The sequence below is a fragment of the Anoplolepis gracilipes genome, chromosome 12 (genome assembly GCF_047496725.1).
Source record: "Anoplolepis gracilipes chromosome 12, ASM4749672v1, whole genome shotgun sequence".
Taxonomy (NCBI): domain Eukaryota; kingdom Metazoa; phylum Arthropoda; class Insecta; order Hymenoptera; family Formicidae; genus Anoplolepis; species Anoplolepis gracilipes.
In genome coordinates, this window is record NC_132981.1 from 6,981,434 (window position 1) to 7,002,334 (window position 20,901).

The 20,901-nt window shown below is 31.3% G+C and overlaps 1 protein-coding gene across 5 annotated transcripts in view; it reads right to left on the reverse strand.

The window, feature by feature from the left end:
- Positions 1–20,650, reverse strand: part of LOC140672169 (uncharacterized) — a 59,587-nt gene extending 38,937 nt beyond the window's left edge. Inside the window, exons 1-3 of one of the 5 annotated variants that reach the window (XM_072904073.1) lie at positions 20,519–20,644; positions 20,102–20,229; positions 19,264–19,800 (exon numbers count right to left, since the gene is read on the reverse strand). Coding sequence is in view for 1 of the 5 variants with exons in the window: in XM_072904069.1 (XP_072760170.1) it covers positions 12,731–12,821 (91 nt within the window). In the remaining 4 variants the exon portion in view is untranslated. Of the gene's footprint in view, positions 1–12,730; positions 13,038–19,258; positions 19,801–20,101; positions 20,230–20,518 lie in introns of those variants that run through there. The other 4 variants (XM_072904070.1, XM_072904072.1, XM_072904069.1 and 1 more) reach the window with 4 other exon arrangements.
- Between the last annotated feature and the right edge of the window lie 251 nt (positions 20,651–20,901).

Sequence of the window (20,901 nt, forward strand, 5' to 3'; positions counted from 1 at the left end):
AAATATACAAGAAATAATAAAATAAAATATACTGATAATATTTTAAAATATAGCAAAGCAAATTTATTATGTTGCTACGTAAGACTGATTTCAGTATTTAAATTCAAGCAGAAGCATTAGAAGCGTGCACGTAAATCGATAAAAGACTTCGTCACGACTCCGTCGGATTTATTTCTCGAGATCGACAGGGATGACGGGAAGAGATTATACAAAGTCGTGTATCGCGCGAGGTAGCGTAGCTGACAGATGAGAAGAAATAGTATCGTGAATCGCGATGACTTTTGCCGGCGGTCATCGTGACGAGTCACGAATCGCGATACATGCGCTCGTGCATTGCGCCTCATTGCATCGGGATTGCATCGAAGGAAGCTTGATTCAAGGACTACCTGATGTTAGAGTTCACGAATAACATGGAAGATTAAATGTTTCTCGCATGTCGTGCATCCTGGATTCGAGAAACGTTAGAAATTAGCACACGCGAATTTCACATGCTGTGTATTGCGAATTTCACTATTATTATATCGTTTGAATTAATTAAAGTCATCTAAGAAATAAGAATAAACGAGTAAATCGAAGCTACTGTTGCAACGTGCGTCTTTAATCATTCGCATTTTTAATTCTCGATCTCCGTAATGAGCAAATCTTGCGACTTGATTACAAATTGATTGACAAATTAGTTAACAATCGGTCAGATGTATAATCAAAATAATTGTTCCTACGTATTAATGTGATCTCTAAAAGAGAATGATAAATTATTATTTTGTTTGTAAGTGTTGTGTAAGTAGCCGAGAATTCTATTTTTAAATATTTTAACTTATCATAAAAAAGATATCAGCATACATTAGAAATTGCATTCAAATTCAAGCGCAATTGATTAAGATATTTCTTTCTATAGAGAAATAATTTAGATCAATTATTAACGAGCATTTTTCAATTATATGTATTATACTTTCTTATCGCACTAAAATATTCGCAATATTTTGCTTGAAAGTAGAAACGCAACGTCTGTCATCATATAAAAACATATCATTACGTAGTTGTTAAATTTACATGCTATTAATAGTTAATATATCTATTATATACAAATATAGCACCTATCTCGTGTTATAACTTAAATACTTAAAATGCTGTTAATCTATGATTGCCAATTAACAAGGCTGATTGACAGCTGAGTGACATCTGAGTATATAAATTCGTATAATGAATACAAGTGAGATAACGGGAGGCTTTAACTGCGCACTGCGAGATGAATACGTTTGCGGATTACATAAATGTCTAATCGCCCAATTTCACGATGCGTCAGTACTTGCACGCCTGTCGCGAGTATTGAGATTGTTCGTTTTGCAACGCGTTATAAATCCTCGAAGATACTTTATTGCACACAGCATGACACACTGGGCGCCGAGACGCGAAAGAACGGTCCGCCTATCACTGTGTAATTACCAGACACTATATGTAGCAATGTTTGCCAGGATTTCCTAACTGCAGCTAGTTCGCTCTGATCTTCTAACGGTTATATCTTTTTTGCGCTCTCTCTCTCTCTCTCTCTCTCTCTCTTTCTCTCTCTCCTTTCCTATCTCCGTCCCGCTTTCTCTAAATATAAATGACCAACAATTTCATTGCGGAAAAAACAAATGGACGAATATAGTGCTTTTGTGAAACGATCCATTGTATTGGCTAAGAATCAAAACGTCTTCTTTAAAATCGCAAAATGGAAATAATATCAATATTCTGGTAGTGCCAAATATATGCGGTATATGCTCGAAAAGAAATGTTGTTTAGGAGAGAGTACTCGTACAAAGAGAATTTTTCGCCGAGCCAATTGCACGATAAGAATACAAAGAGTGGGAATGATTTAAATTCTTCTCGTACACAGTCATAGTTTTTAGCCGGGAGACTGCTCGCAGCCGCCGCGAGATTTATGATCGTGCGGTTTGCCAGGATGCAGTTCGACGGAGAAATGCGGTAACGGCGCAAACGAAAGATAATTTTCGCGTCGTTAAGTCGGAACGCGTAAGAGTCTCTCGAGATGTTCCGCGTTTCGAGATAAAGCGTGTCGTTCTTTCTTGATGCCGCTTTTAACCGTATTTACGATCGATTAAAGAGACCGCCGCGATGCAAATAACTAAACTTGCAAGAGAAAACTCACGATATGCACGTTGAATGCAGGTCGCCGATAAATAATCGGAAAGAAAAAGAAACATACTTAAGCTTCGTGATTTAAACGGTTGTAATTGTGCTTACTAGGAAACTCACGCCTTCAGTCTATCTCCGGGATAGCGTTTCGAATCTCACGGAATAATTCAGTGCTGTTAATCGAACTTTTCCATTTTGAGACTGCACGCGTATTAAATACGAGTAATGTGTGAATCGAATATAGGATTATAGGAAATTGGCACACTCACAACCTCAAATAAAATCCGATTATTTTTTCCACATTAATTGAACCGTTATATTGTGAGTTGTAAATATGCATGGTAATTCAATTTGAACAAAACGATTAGTTTCGCTTTTTATACTATTCATGGTATATATACGTATATATACGTATATATATATATATATATATATATATATATATATATATTTATAATATATAGCAAGTATATAGAAGTACGTGCGAATGTCAGCTAAATTCGATCTGTTCAATTGATCTACGCTTCATTTGCCTGCCGACTCATAGTATACAGTAATTGTTTTAAAGGTTAAAAAGCATTGTCTAGGAAAAAATCTGTTAGTTTTCTTAGACAAATGCAAGGCAAAATGACTAGTTATAGCATCGCAATCTTTTCCAAGGAGGTTATTAGATGTGCAATGGCGCACCAAAAACAAAACCGCTTATTGCGCAGCTTGAGATTTACAGATATACAATTTTAGTAATTGCTAATAAAATATTTACACAATGCATAAAATATTTACACAATATCTTTGATATGCTGTTGTATTGTATGTGAACATGACAAAATATAAGAGTTAAAACGTTGAAAAATAATTTATGTGATCTGGTTCAAAGTCCAGAATGCTAATGGACTATCTGCAAGATATAAATCGCATTTAAAGGTAATAATTTTAATTATCATGTCGTCAGCGACGTTAGCTCCGTAATGTTCAATAAATCAACGAGTGCGTTAATCATCTATCCTTGTAGGCACGATAAAATTAAACAATATCTCGTGTGAACGGCGTAAACAGAAAGAATGATAAAATTCGTACAATGCGGACTCTCTTTGTAGGAATAAGAGCCGATAACGCGAACATAAAATGCAACGTTGTAAATCAGAATGACAGCGCTGCTTGAAAGTATGCTAATAATTCCAGTCACACTTTTATTAAAACTCTTCAAAGCTGTCCAGAGATACAACATGCTTTCAACTAGTGTCTGTTGACAACATGATAATGAATAGAAAATTAAGTAGAAAATTAAATTAATTGTAATAGAAACCTTTCTTCTGATCTTTATAAGCTTCGAGATAATATAATAACGATAAACCTCTGAAGTGTTCTTATCATCATGGCACTTTGCGTAGCTCGGCTGCATGTGTCTCATGGCAAAATAATTCTCGAGCCGCGCAAGATCAAGGGAATCTGGTTTCTTGACTCGGGTGCAATCTTGGAGCGCTTATCTGGACTCGCTTGTATTTGCATGAAATAGACGGCGAGTCTCGTCCGCCTCGTCTCGTGACAAGAAACATGAGGGGAACGGCCGGTAGTCATTGTACCCTGTCGTTGCTCAGAACGCCGTCGCAGATCTTATCCTTCGATCACGAGCGACCCATATAAGCGGATTCTTAGATTCTAATCGACGACGGATGACCGCACGTTCAGCAGCCGCCTATTATGCACCGCCAATAGTCGCGTTTATAAGCGGAGGCGTTGATGCGCGTGAAATCGAATGATTTATTGCGAAACGATGCAGTTTATCTAGACGAGAGAGGTGTTATTTCCAATAGAACGATTAAATCGTATTATTTCTTAATTATACAACAGTGAGACGATTGTACTATAGCTAGGAAGCAAATGCCGGAGACGTTATTTGAATTAACCATTAATTAGATATATAAAAATTTTTCTGCGTAATGTTATTAACTGAACGTTTGTTCCTTACCGCGATTTGATAATCAAGCATTTGGATACCATGTGTGCTTTCTAGTTACGCAAAAAAATATTCTTAAGTTTTTCTCGAATCAAATTGGAAAGTCTTAACGCATTTATAGAGATAAAGATGTTGTTATAAAACGTGACTGGCTGTATTTATTTCAATCAGTTCTGTTTTTTTACGAGTGGTTTGTTCGGTGGTATGCATAGCTTTTCATTTATTTGCCAATATAATTTATTGCGCATTCATCGCCTCTCATTCTCTTTCCTATCCCGTAATAGAGAATGAAACGATACTTTCTCTCTCCTTCATTCGCTCTTATCGTTCCAATCTCTACCCGTAAAAAGTGATCAAACGGTACGGCACACTTCAAAGTTCTTAATTAAGAAATAAGAGACAATTTTCCACCAGGAAAGGCAGGACAAACATTCGCCTTCGTTCTCCGAAAAAGAATGTGACTCTTGCGTCAAAAAAAAAGCGGGTGGCCCCAATTTCTGTAAACGATCTCATTCTTGTGACTTTCAAAATATACAATACTTTATTTTAACATTTAACTTAAAAAATTATTGTGAGATAATTTTATACACGTACCTACATATATTGATATGTGTTCATAAGTGCCAATAATCTTGTTTTAAGTAAACATCTTTATAAATTTTAATCTACAAAATGCATGATAATGAAATATTTCTCTTGCACAGCTCAAGATCATATTTGCAAATATGTAATTATAATAGTTGATAATAAAATATTTATTCAATGCATTTACAACGAGTTTTTTATATGCTGTTGTATCGTGCGCAAATGTGACTAAATATGACAGCGTATTTGTTGCAAAAAAATTGTTGAAATTTGCATATTGGTTAAGAAGCGTTCATGCGAACAGAGTTGTAGCTGAAGGACGATAAGACTTTGTGTAATAAAGCTAAGTGTTTTATAGAATTGCTGAAAATTTCCGAATATACTTGATAAATTTATGCGCATACATTTCATTTCACAAAGTGTTTTTTTCGTTTTACTATCTGTAAAAACTTAAATGTTAAATGTTCTTTCATATTATAAAAATCTTATGTTGTGACAGCGAGTTGTAAAATTGAATAAAAATAATTTTTAACAAAAGTTAACAAGTACAAATGATAAAGAATGAAAAGGTTTCGCAATAATTTTGATGCTAATTTAGAGGGATGTTAGAAAGACAAATAATAGCGCTACGAGAATAATAAGATACGTAGGCACAAATTTTTTGCATACTCGAGAGATTGCTCATTATCACGCCCTCTTTGTTTGCCTAATAAGGCAAGCATGACTGCATCTTTACGTTCAAGGATGATAGGGACATAGAAACTTGACACACACGATCGTTGATCGCTCGATCCGTAGCCTCAACGAGTCGGTTCCATTCAATATCACTTAAATGTGACGGATCGCCGAGAGACACTCTATCATTATATTGACACGAGAGTCATTTAAGTATTTTTTTAAAATAACAAAAAAGTCAACGTGCATTTCTACTCCAAGTGCAAAGGAGTTGCAAGCAATAGCTCGATCGGCGAATTTTATTTAATGCAGAACTTTTTATTTAATGTATATAATTTGATATTAATATTTTATTTAATGTATATAATTGATATTAGTATATCATACGAGGACTATTAAAATCAGATTATAGGTGTCCAGATTATAGAAAGAAAATAATAATTATTTTAATACATGTAATTAAAGAACATGGTGTTAATTGGATTAATGAACACGTCTTATCTGTGGCTGACAGTAATAACGTTGCAAATAAAGTAATACGATTTGGTTTGATTTACGAAAGAGAAAGGAAAGAAATAAAGAAGGAAAGAAGACCAAAAAGAGTTAGAGTGTGATATTTACAATCCTTCTTTTATGTAATAAATTCAGACAAAAATTTTATAGATTAATGGTAAATTTCGTTTAAATGATACATAAGCGGAAAGTTGATGTTTTACTTAGATCTGCAAAGGCGAAGAGGGAGATGTACGTAATCTGTCAATTTCACCCGGAGACAGTGTTTTTGCTTTTTTGTAACGAATCGACAACATTTCCATTGCTTAAAATGGTGAAATGACGGCAAAACTAGTCTGTCAGCATCCTATTACATTCATGCTTGTGTGAATTGCACGTTTCTATTTATTTACTTAAACGCATAGGCAAACTGCGATTGCAGGCTACATATTAAGCACGAGTATAAATGTATCATTACATATGTAAGTAGATGGAAATATATGTGTTTTCTCTCAATTTCTATTTCTTGTAATCTTTTTAAATACTTTATCTATTACAATTTGTAGATGAATAATTATAAAAGTTGAATTATTATAAAAGTATGTACATTTTTATTGTTGTTATATATATATATATATATATATATATATATATATATATACCAATTAAAATAAACAACAGTAAATTTATAGCAACAATAGATAGAAATACGCAAATTATTATTAAAATTTATAGTACTGTATCGTGAGTATTAATGTAACATTTGTTCCCGACTAATCGTCGACGATAAAAATATAGAAATCGAGAGGGCAATTTAGAATTGCATTTCAGTTTATACGCATGCGGTCAAAAGTCGATTATAATAGCGTTCACCAGCATAATTACTTATTAGGCGCAGTGTAAGCCCGACCTAGAAAATCAACATCGGGACCGACAAGCGATATTAGTCGCGATAGAGCCTTAATGGATCGTTGCCACATGTATCCGATTGTATACACATACATGTATATTATTAAATAAAACGTGCAAGAATTCGCTACCAGCGAATAGGTATTTCTCTTTAATATTGAATATTTATTTAGTTCATGGAATGCAAAGAAGGATATCAGTGTTTTAATTTCGAAAAGGTTTATTGCGGCGAATACCGTCCAATTATGTTTGCAGGCAACGCAATTAAGCGACTGGAGGAACAGAGATTGTCCTTCCTTTGCAACTATTTTTTATTTCACTTTTACATGCTGCGATACGCGCGAGAAACTTTACTGCCACTGAGGTTGAAATACGGCGCCGTTAATGAAATAAAATATTATTGTAATGTAATTTTAACCACAAAAAAGTTACGTATGCTTAATTAATTATTACCGTAATAATTACTGCAATGAATTACACTGAAACATTATAGAGAGGAATTACAATAAAATAATATTATTATAATAGTATTAAGTTACTACAATAATTTATTTATTCTTGATTATGCTTAATTAAAACACACTTAAAAACAGGAAAATATTTACTTACAATTAGTTAAATAAACGATTCTCTGTAAGTATTGCATTGCATGCGATATGCAACATTATGTATCGTTAAAAAGTAAAGACTAAAGATAATAAGTGATGATTTTTATACATTTAACGTACATTTTACCGAGAGCCGCAAATCTCAAGTAAACTTTTTGTTAGCTTATCGTAGCGCGACGGCAGAGCGCGGTTGGTGCACGTGACCACGTGCAGCGGTATTGCGCTGCTTGTCACGTGCATCGAACAGTACGCCGACCGCCACGCTCTCGTGCACGTGAATTCTGCATAAAGGAGAACAAGAATGAACGCGTTTATTACGGAAATTTCTAATACAACTTCTACCACACTTTATAGTCTACAAGTATGTATACATATAACGATTTTCGCGAGTAAACTGAAATTAGTTTCATATATTATATATGTTTAGGAAATCATCTGTGCATATTGAGATAATATACGCCTAAATTTTAATACATAAGTTTTAATTTAATAATTCCAAAGTTATATGCATTGAAAGATACCTTATTCTTATTTATTTTTTATGTAAATACTTTCAGCGCCAGTTAATGTAGAAAGAAATAAAACAATTTATTCCTTTAAGTATAAAATAATTATTAGTATAAAATTATATTTCAAATTTGATTAAAAAATACAATGTAAATACATGATAAATAAAGATAAACTGAAACAATAAATCTTATTATATTAATATGCGCATAATGATTTTTGTAGGATATGTATGTTTCGACATACATATTGCAAATTATATATCACAATATATGTAAAAGGAAACATTTTTGCAGTTCCTATACATACTCGAAATTTAAGTGAAATTAGACTTTCCATTAAACTTTCTCGTACCGATTTCACAAACATATAATGAAAAAAAGAAAGAAGGTTTTTAGCAATGCAGTCGATAACGATGGACCAATCACAACTCAATAATTGCTAAGAAAGAATTTGCCGTTCTTACGATAAAACAAAAACAGCAAAGGAACAAGGCGAAGTCGGTCCCCACTTTAAAATGCGCTATCAATTACTGTGCAGTTGAAGCAATGATAGTTTAACAATGTTAATTGCTCGAATTAAGTTGAATCATGTGGTCCTTTGGGGGTCCTTTCTATACCGGCTTAATTAACATATTCGTATTACCGTAAATCTGTTTGACAGCAGGCGCGCACTATAGCGATACTAATAACATTGATTATGGTCAAACTGCCGTAGAAAGTTGACGTTTAAATTGACATACTTGTCATCGCCAATGAAAGAACGGTAGTTAGCAGGTGCCTTAAAAATCCCATGGGTGTATCAAATCATGATCATGAATTGTGGAAAGTTGAACTAAGAAAGAACTGCATTCGCCAATGAATTTACTTGGATATTATTAGCAGAGACGGTAGATGTAAGCAATTTAATAAATCCGTTGATCATAACCATTACTCGTTCTTGCACACTAAAGTGTCACTAAAGTTGTAACTTTTCCTTATATCAAAAACTCGACCACAAATCTAATGTTGCTCAATTAATATTTTAACATTGATTATATTTTATCAATTATTATAGCAATACTGTATACAAATAAATAGAAAATGTAAGAAATATATTTATTTCTTAATTATTTCTTTAAAAAAAATTAAATACTTTTTATTAAAAATATATACTCTTATTAAAATATACTTGACAAGCATGTGAGAAAGAGATATAGAAATATTTTATCTTTGTCCGCATACATATACGTGTAACATTATCTATTTAAAAGATTATACATAGAAATGTATTGTTCTAATAAATGATTTAAAGTCAATTTTATTTTTTAAAATCTAGATCACTTTTTTAACTGTCAGAATAAAATTATTCATTCGAAGAATAGAAGGTCAATTTAATAATAATAATAATCTATATGCGCTTGCTTTTATCGTATCCACGTTTCTTACGTAATTTACTTTTGCGGTACAACATGTGTTTTATATTTATTGGACATATTTAATTACATCTTGCATACTAATTAATGACACATCAATCACTTTTGCATGCAGTAAAATCGAGAAACTTTAATGTAATAAACTCGCGGTTTTGCTAATAGCTCATTTGTGAATACTTAATTAATAGTTCAACATATTATGAAGAAAGATTATTGATAAAAATTAGAATTCTTGGATATGCTCAAACCACAATATCTTGTTGTTTCATATTTGGCGAAAGGAGAAAATACAGAGAATATAATTCAAAGTTACGATCATCGAGATACGATATATAATATTTTAGAATATTTAAATAATCAGATGAACTACTTAATTTTCAGAACATTTTATAAAGAACATTATAAATATAAAACTTGCCTTTTTACCAGCGTGTTCGAGAAATCAAACCAAAATTATAGATATCGCCTTTCTATTCTTCTTGCCGCGAGAATATCATTATTCGATACACTATAATCTCACTTAAATTTCTCACACTTTCTCCATCTCATGCAACTAGTAAATAGGTTTAACGAGATGCGACTGTATCACTTTTTTAACTACTAGTTAGTTACTTATACAAGGCTAATTTAAGATACACAATGTCAATGTCGGATTTCTAAGAATCTTATTCTTCCCAAAAGAATCACTTTCATTTACACTTTCTCGCACGTCATAAGTAGTCAGAAAAAACCAAGACATAAAAGATGCGATCTTCTTTAGATCTCTCTTCAAATAAAGTTTGAAATAATGATATGCTACCTGCAATTCTTTGATGGCTATTTGAATGTACTAGTGAATGAATACAATACCGTCGTAAACTCTAGTTTTGCAGATATGATAAAAATATCACGTAATGGTGAATCGAACAAACGAGTTTTATCGCGGCCTTGCTATGGACCGGTGTAAAACGCTGAGAAGATATCGCGCGATCGTTAATTGACAGAACGGATGGTCGTGTGATTCGAGGTGAGTGGCTGGCGCGTGCACGTGACTCGATCAGACTTTTCTCTCGATGGCATTAATTCGTACGAGGAAAGGCATACAAGCGTGACTCTCTTTCTCTGTCTTTCTTGTACCAATCGACAATAACTGGCACGTGCAAAAGCATATGCAATCACGTGCGGCACGTGATATACTCTTATGCGTCGATATAGGAATTGCTATTATCGTCCATGTCCTATACAACGGCATTGATTCTATAACACATGGTAAGTGAACGCTGTTATAGTTATTAAATGATTGCAAGATGTTCTTATCTTGTCTTTACAATATAATACTAACAAGAATTAATTTCATTGTAAAATCAATTTGCAAAAATATAAAAATCCAAATTTACAGAATATTTCAAATTTTATACAGCTTTGTTTGTCTATGAATTTTTTAATTAAAAGTAGATTTTTGTTTAGCAAAGAGATGATAAAATTTATTATTTCTAAGTTATAAACAAACAAAATTTTAGAAAAGTGTACAAATTATAGGTATGTCCCAAAAATAAACTTCAAGTTTTGTAAAGTCCATAGATGAAAAAATGTAGAATCAAAAATAGCCTATATGAAGAATGAATATTAAATGCATAATTGATTTCATATAAGTGAACGTTCGAAGTTGAATTTATTATATTTGACATTGTTATCATATATTTCTTTTAATATCCAATGTAAGTTCAAAAAAATATTTCTAACAATTTCCAAATTATTGTCTGAGAGATTAATTATGTATTTTTAATATTTAATTATTATCGAATCTATATTTTATAACAAGTTGAAAAATTTATTTTTTAGTTAAATTTTTCTCTAGAAAAATTGTTTCAATTATAAAACGGTACTCTTCGAACCCAGCGTGATTTCCGCTACGCTTGGCGACCCTGCTTTTATGTCAATTTCTAAAAAAATACAGCAAAGTGGTAGTCCTTGCAGGCCATCGTACTCGCACATAACGACGATGACGAACATATACGCGTAGGCGGCAGATCTCGTGAGCGTTGTTCATGACGAGCTAAACTCACGTGTTTATTCCGACAACCGTTTACAGGCCTTTTCGCGGCTCTCATGCGTTTGAATGACACGTGTTGTAATACCTATTTTGCAGATGTTTAGTCGACAAATGTAAGAGACCTAAATGCAAAGCAATATAAGAATGATGTTGAAAAGATCACTTATAGAATTGTGACAAGAAGCGAGAAATCTAAACTACAGCGATTTTGAGTACTATCACGTTCCGGAGAGACACTTGCGAGGTTATCAGGATTAGCATCTGTAGAAGGAAGTGTTCCACTTTCGCAAACGAAGGATAGAGAGAGGGTGGAGACATAATTGTACGGGATAGAGCCAGACGTAACGACTATGATAGAACAAAATAGAAAGAAAAAGAGAACAGCAGTTAGAATAATCAAGATCGCGTCATTTTTGAAAAATTATGGTGTTTAAAATTGTGAAATTTTCTCATTTTAATAGGTTTGATGTATAACTGTAAAAAAGAAAAAATCCCATAATTATCACAGAGTGCTAATTATCGGTACTCTCCCTCTCCCTCTCTCTCTCTCTCTCTCTCTCTCTCTCTCTCTCTCTCTCTCTCTCTTTATGTATCAAAAACATGTGTATTATTTAATATTATATTTTTATCTATTTATATACTTAAATATTTTTTAATTGCGTTAATTTTATTTAAAAAATTATGTAGATATAATCTAGATAATCTAGAATTATCCACATTAATGCAGATTAAATGTAAACTTTAATATCAAATAATTTTTTATTTATATATATAAATTTTATATATCTGAGAAAGAAGAGTAATCGTATATGTAGATAATTTTTCGTCTTGTTCAAGATACATATAGAGATACAACTATATGTATATCAGTGTATACGCGAAAACGCTATAATAATGTCTTCGATCACGCCTCATTGCGAGCTGTATTATTAATGTTATATTATTGTGCAAGATTCAACCATGAACTTTAAATGGATACACACATAAGAATACTGTATTTTTGCCGCTTAATCATTAATAACGTATAGACAAAATAAAGTACTTTTTTCTAATAACTTGCATTTTTGTCGTAATTTTAATAGTAATATTTTTATAGTATTAATAATTTTTAATCGTGTAACGGAAATGCGTGTTTATTAAATTAACTTTTTATTCAATATATTAGAAAACACATCGACTTATTCATAGGATATTACATACTGTGTTGTGCTTCACACGTATTATTATTTTAAATTTATATATATGTGATATTATTGTACTTAAAATAATTTTTAAAGCAAAATAATTTTAGGAATGCAAAATATGAAGCCTATTTAAATAGAAAAGAAATTATGTGCATGCAACATATGCAAATTTGTGCATATCAAAAAAATTACGTGCGTGCAAATTTTGTGCTTATCAAAAACATTAAATACCTGGCATTAATCTCTCTTGTGAAGGATGTCCTAAAATCTCTGTATCGACGATTAACAAGATAGCCAAGATTCCAACGAGATGCATCTTCATGGTCACTCCTAATCTAAGCTATCCTGATCACAAATCGGCGAAATTTCGTAAACACGTAAATAGCTAAGCACACGACAGATAATTCTTTATAAATTGTCTTACTTCAACGTGTAAATTTATGTGAGAGATTCCCAGGTGTTAATCTACGTCCGCCGTACAAAACGTTGGCAGAGCTCCTACCGCTGTCGGACTGTACGCTAGTCTGGAGGGCCGCCTGGCGCTTTCACTGGCTTTATACGTGCGCATGAAAGCACCTCTTCTAAAAGAGGGGATTCTATAGGGTTCTCATGTAGGCACTGGATATATCACAAAGCATTGCGAATAATCATGATATTTCATGACACAGACATATATATATGTGATATTCATCATTTTTAATTTTGGCTAGAGGATATTATTTCCAAGTGTGCTCGCAAAAAAAAAAAAAAAAAAATAATTAAAATATGCAATACAATATATCATAAATATTGTACTAGAAATCATATTGTACATATTAAAAATCATGTTAATTTAGAAAATCATGTTACTAAAATTTTTTTAATAAATTTTGTTGTTTATAAATTTAAGAAAGAATATAAAATGTAATAATGTAAGTACAAAACATAAATTCGATTTAAAAAACAAAAGAAATTATACGTATGCTATTAGTATCAAAAATATCAAATCGTATTAAAATGAAATAGTACTAAAAAATCAAATATTAAAAGTGTTAATCTTCTTTATAAAAAAAATTAATATATTTTGCACCTTGAAGTAAGACATTTTAAAAAATTAAGTATGCTTACAATTTATCATAAATTTCCGTAGTGAGTACTAATAAACAGTAGAACATTTTAATAGCGTGGCAATAACGAGACAGCTCCACTTCACTTCTAATTCAGGGTCAAAAAGGAAACGGATTTTGCGCGCTATTTCGAGATATGTTATTACAATAGGATTTCACTGTAACGTGAAAAAGATTTAGTTTGTTTTTTTATAATAGCAATTTTTTTTGCTTCAGAAATATTGTACAAGAACAATTATTATTACTGTAAATATAATTAAAACAATATAAAATAACACATTAAAATATGTTGCAATGTTTGATGCTTAAAGTGCTATTTAAAACAAATCAATTTTAAACATAGAAAGAGATGTGTGCAAATAATTAGATTATTTAGTAAAGCCTTTATATATTTTAGTTTATATCCGATTGCTATCATTTTAATGATTCCTACTACTTAATTTTCTATATTATTTGTAATTTTCTGTACTATTTGTAACTCTTTCTTTCAATTTATTATAAATTATATATGTATTATTTATTATTTATTAGATTTAGATACAGATCTTGCGTATATACTTTTACAATATCGATGGTTTAATCATTAGAATAAATTAAATAAAAAAAGCTCAATTCGTCCAAAATTTAGTTAATTAATTTTTATTATATAAACTTCATTGTTTTAAATATATTTATCTGAATATCAATAAGTAGAGATAATTTTGCACTGTCTTACATGATTGCTTCCGATTAATGATTGGCAATGCATCAATCAAAAAGTAAATATACGGAAATATAATTACCAGTGCAGAATTACAGACATACGTTCCACACTATCGATTACATGGATGAGCTGCCGATCATATAGTATTAGCCACAATGCTGGTGTCATTATTAAAGCAAGCATTCATTACCATAGATTGTTCTATGATTAATTGTCAATACTTGAGAAATGCATGATAATTGATAGACTAAAATTTTTACTTTTTCTATTTATCATTACGAATTATTATCATTTTCATTTAAACACACGATACATGTAATGATTGTTTATGTAAAAAAAAAAAAAAAAGTTCAATTTATATTTTCAATTCAACGCTATTTTTAATATTTTATACTTTTCTAATATTTCTAATATTTTATACTTTTCTTATATATAAAATTTAAACTGCTTTTTACTGAAATCGTGTACAATGAATTATAAAATTAGTTACATATTATTTGGAAAAAGAGATTTATTTAATGAAAATATTTCAGCGTAAAACGCATTGAAATATGCTTGATAATACTAATCAGCGTCTATAATGATCTGGGTCAATGACCATGACTTTCTCACGCTGAAGAAACAAATCTGATTTAATAGATTTTTCTGAAGAAATGTACTTGTATAATAGTTAGTTTGTGTAACAAACCTGCAATTTGATTCATTGTCTACTGCACCTTGCCGGTCAGTTGCTATTCCAGATGAATCATTACTGCACTCGGGATCATTATCCTTGGTCGTTGAATATAATTCGTTCGCACGTTTCGAAAGCTTCGACAATCCTTCCGAGTTGTACGTTTTATATTGCTTAATGTACCCCCCGAGAGAGCGCCGTCTAACTCATAAGCTTAAAGTACTCAGGTCACTTTCGTGATCGTGCATCAACGTCATAGACGAGATAATATGTGTACTAATGAATGACCTTAACGACTGTGCATTGTTAGATATAATTATACTAAAAAATTGCTGAAAAGTGTAATTCCCGTTATATATCTATTTTATACAAATTATGGTAAAATATATATGACGACACACACTATCATTTATATGGAAAAATATGATAATACACACTTTTGAGACATCAATTAGAATCTAAAGTATTTGAAGAAAGAGAATAATAATATTCAAATGACGTATATTAAAAAAAAAAAAAAAAAAAATATGTAAAGTAATCGATATTTGACGCGAGTTCATGCTAAAACATAAGTAAGGGAGATATCGGCAAACTGTCTATCATTCGAATGAACCGGTTTCTGCACTTCCGCGATTTAGCAAGCCTCATTATTTTGAAGCCAAGCTGATTTTATTTTGAATATCGTTAATCATTCTTGACTGAGAGAAGAGAGATCTCCAGATGATTTTCGTCAAATTACGAGAGGTTACGAGCACGTTATTTATCACTAGAAATTCACACGTCTTAATTTATATTCTTACTCGCAGAGGCATCGAAACTGAAATGCGAGATATATTAAATTTATTACTACATCGAAAAATGACGAAAAAGATTTATAAATTTTTATCAGCATTACACAGTTATTCTCTTATGTTAATGTTATATAAAAATTGCATCGGACAAGAATATTCGTTGCTTCTTTTAAAAATTTTACAAATAATGTTGTAAGATAAAAATCGATAGAGATGTAAATGTTATGTTCAAAATTGCATATATAAAAGTTAATACGAATATGGATTACATCGAAATTACATTTTATATCTACTGTTGACATCTGATATAGTTGCTGTTGCAATTTTAGCCGTACATATTGAACTAAATTAGATTGATCTTAGATTGATGCAAATTCTATGTTACGTTAAACCCAATTATGTTTAATTAATGTAATATCATATTTAAAATATTTATCGGATTTAGTAATCTGTTATTATGAACATAACAGAAGATTGTATCACACATGTGTCGTTTCCGGTCTAACAGGTTTGTGCTTCTTATAGCAATGCGACGGCATTTATATTGCCGTTTTTATTATGATCTCTTAAACGATTTCTATTGCTTTCTGCATTAACATTGGCACCACAAAGGTTTCTTATATAAATGAGAAATAAATAAAGCTATTTCATGATATATGTACATGTCTTAAGCATGTAGTACATTTTCATGTAATATTTTACACAAAGTACAAACGATTGTATAATCACTAGATTATGATGATTAAGAGAGTTGCAATAAACTCTCGTAATCATCATTATTGTAAATGTACAATATTTTGTTACGATATGTCAAATATTATTAATTTAAAGTTAAGATTGTCATAAACTAGCATAGAAGTAAATAATCATTATTTTTAACATATAAATTATAGGTACAAGTTAGTCAGAATATCTATTTCCTTACAATAGATATTATTCAGTCTCAAAAAATGAAAGGAAATATTATTGATAATGTTATTGAGGGAAAAATATATATGAGATATTATGATTTACCAATGTGAAAAATTAAATATACGCTGTAAAAAATATTACACAGTTATATAAACAATAAACATAAAATTACACAATAAATAATAAAAATGTATAACATTTTTATAATTTATTGTATAATTGTACATTTATGTAATTTTATATATTATTTTTACAGTGTAACTCTTTTAATAAGCTTTCAAAATTGAACAGCAAATCGATAATAATCGCAAGAAATGAAAAATTAATAATTATGATTATAGATACTGAGATTTAATTTAAACAGTATTTCGCAGTAGTCACCTTTCCCTCGAACCGATAATGTCTCGGCTAGACTACGAGTTTGTGCTGATACCTGACACATTAATCTCAGGTGGTGCAAACATCCTTAATAATTAGCCACGCTAAGGGAAGTGTCGACATGTCTACACTTGGTATTATTGCTCTGCGCCTCTCCCGTACTAACATTTTTTCTTTTAATTGCATTCGTGTATCGCGATCTTTTCGCAACAGCTCTAATATCAAAGGCACTTGGCCGTGATCTTAATTAATGCAAGAATTGGAGCTAACGAGAGCAAAATCAAAACGGTTTCGAAATTTTTTCTTTTTTTAGTTTTAAACATACATAACAAATGTGGAATTTCATTTTATAAGCATGTTCAAGAAACGCCAATGAAAACATTCGTTTTCTCGAACGAAGTATTCATTTTACCAAACACTCGCCTATCATTAATCAGTGAGCTTATAAAAATTTTCATCGGTTCTTAATGACTTCCATGGTTTGAAGTCTGGCGAAATTTAGGTTGATGCAATATCAGCGCAGCCACGTGGCGTTTTGCTTCTGTAGTACCGCGTTCATTTCGCTTTAACTCCTCAGTTACGATTCATTCAATTCGAGTTATGCAACGGTAAGGAACAAGTCATTAATACAATTAATGTGCGTCTATCATTGACTGTAACAGGTAAATTATGAATTTTTCATAAAATTTTCATAAAATATATAATTACCGTGTTTCTAAAATTATACTATGAGTCAACAAAAATTTCTTTGATATGTAAAATAAAAATTTTGTTAAATATGTAAAATTAAAAATTTCTAAAGACATTAAATGTACTAAATTAATATAAACAATTTTATCATCCTTTATATTTTAATATCCCATTTTGAATTTCGAATTTAATTCTTTTATAGAAAAATATAAAAAGATCTTTATTTCAAAAACTAAATTAAATAATTTCACGTACATAATTAGTGCCTCTTTGCTACTAATTGCATTAAATTGTTTTTAAATATTAAAAATGAAAGACTGTTCAATGTATATCTCATAATTGTAAAAATTATATATATTTGTTATCATAGGAGAACAATTGTTGTTAAATTAGATTATTGAAGTGATTTTGCTATGGTTTTTATTATTGCAACGATCACCAGTCAACTTCCTTTGAAAATTCACCACATATTTCTTAGTCTTTAGAAATAATAAGTATAAAAAAATTACAAAGTGAAATATAAATTCAGAGCAAACACACTTTTTATTTTCAAGTTCTTCTATAATTTGCATAGTTTTTCTGACTATGACAGTCACATCATTTAACTAAAATCTAGTACTTACGTTCCTTATAGTCACAATGCAATGTCTGCTAATGAGTATAATTGAATAACGAATATTATTTTGTCAGAGAAAGTTTGCGGAAATAAAATCTTAGTCTTACGATATTGTTCTGTTCATTATTTCCTTAATCAGTTTTAATAGTAATAAATAAACTTATAGTAAATTATATATATATATATTAAATTATCATACATTTAGATTAGAAATTGTTAATTAAAACTCTTACCTTAAAAAAATCGATTATCAATATCATTATTGATATATATCTTTTATGAAATTTTTATTAATTCTTGAAACGATATATTTTCTAATATAAAATATGCAACAATTTATATATATATATATATATATATATATATATATATATATATTTAAAAAAATTAATTTTTTTTGTAATACTGCTATAAATCAATAATGATGCTAGAACAATCAAGCTATTTTTTATGAGCTATTGGTCATCGATTCGAAAGAACTTCATAACTTAAGCCAAATCCATCGAACGATTCGTTAAATATTCACGAGACCTTATTCTGCGCGACAATATCATATCCTTGTATGTCTAATCCGATATTCTCTCATTTCGATTGTAGACATTTATGAACATATACTTTAAATAAATATTAATTTAAGTATTAAGAACATATAGACGATTGTTGATTATATTTTGCGAAAAAAATACACGTACAGTTTATAACAAGGTAATTTGTTTTAATATTGCTTTAGAAGTAAGTCAATAATAACACAAAGTAGGTCAATTATACTGATTTTATATATAATCGTTTAATAAAATAAGATTATCGTTTAATAAAATAAGATTTATAAATATTTATCATATGATACAATTATTAATTGTATTAGAGAGAATACGAATATATTAGATTACCTTACAATTGTTCCGACGATGTCATCCCAGGCCTGCTCCTCCTCTCTTAATCTTTTGCTGATGATGGATCTTCGAAATCACTCAGAAAACACTCCCGTTTAATTACGATACTCAAATACGACGATCGCGCGACATTTTGTACGACAATATTGCTCCCGACAATAATCGCATTTTTCGCGGGGCGTACACTGTTTTAACTGCGATGTAAAATAACGCGAAAAGAATATTGATATTTATCATGCGAGCAATCGGCAAATATTTAATATTTTCACCCGTTATTCAATTACCGAATTCTCGTTATTTCCGATTGACGCGTTTCCGTCAGTTGAGTTATATGTATATTACGCGCACTTTCAATAACGATTTCAATAACGCGTGACACTGTTAAATCGTTCGTATTATATTACACGATACTTACGACGCTTCTCACTCGACTACGAAAATTCTAGTAACATACGAAAAAGCGCGAGAAGTTCTTCGCGGTGAACTATAACGTCACGAGCCTCGGCCGCGTCTAGTGATCACTGTCGCTCCATTGGATGCTGTGAAAAGATAAAGACAAAGATAAAGATATAGGCGTAAACATAGTGATAAAAACATCGCTATTTCATTATATCGATTATTATGACGTGGTAAAATATCGCAATTGACAATGGACTGAACAAAATTATACACAGGAGATGGCATTAAATGATACGAATCTATTAGACACACAATACAGTAGACCATGCGACACGACGGACGCTTCCGATATGTATCGATCGCGATTCAAATGAACAAGCAAGGCCCGTCTTATTAAATAGAATATATCGATGGATATTCCGCCGTTTATGCGATACGTACCGGTTACGGAATTTCGTTAATTACTGCTGTGCATGCTAATTAATGCGACGCTCCGTTCGTCCATCAATGTCACTCGCAGACTTCGATTACAAAAATGACGAGAAAAGCGACGCCACGCGTCCCGCATCCTGCGAAGTTAACATAATACCCGATTCACAATACATACTACATATTGACCAATAAAAATATTAGATTAAAAACACGGCTAAGGTTCATCTAAACAGAATATGCACAGAAAAATTAACTAGTCATTCTAGTAATAAAAAGGTAACAGTCTGTACATTAGACACTTGATTGGTATTAAATATATAAGAGATTTCAGTGACGCGCGAGCTAAACGACGAATAATTCCTAGTTATATATTATCGACAAATCTATCTTGAGAATATAAGTCTCGACATATAATACACTACGTACGTGATACTCGCCCAAGGTCGACACAGAGGACGAGAACGACGTAGAGCAACCGCGACTCGACTTGTTGGTTGTCAGCTCATTATCAGTGACATTGCCGCACGCACAGGGCGCGATTGCCAAAGCTTACTCTACAGTGGTAGTATAGAGCGAACGATAGGTGGCTCTGCGTCAGCGTTACGGGCTGTATAGTGCGTGGCATGTGCGTGACGCGTGACGTCACGTACCATGGGCGCAGGGCGCAGTAGCACGGCAATAGCTCGCGTATATATATTATATCGAGTTATGTCTCGTATCGCATCTCCTCCGCACTCCACATGTTACTGGGGTCGGTTCTGACGATCACGCACTGTGCGCGTGATAGTCTTCGGAATCGCGCAGCTAAC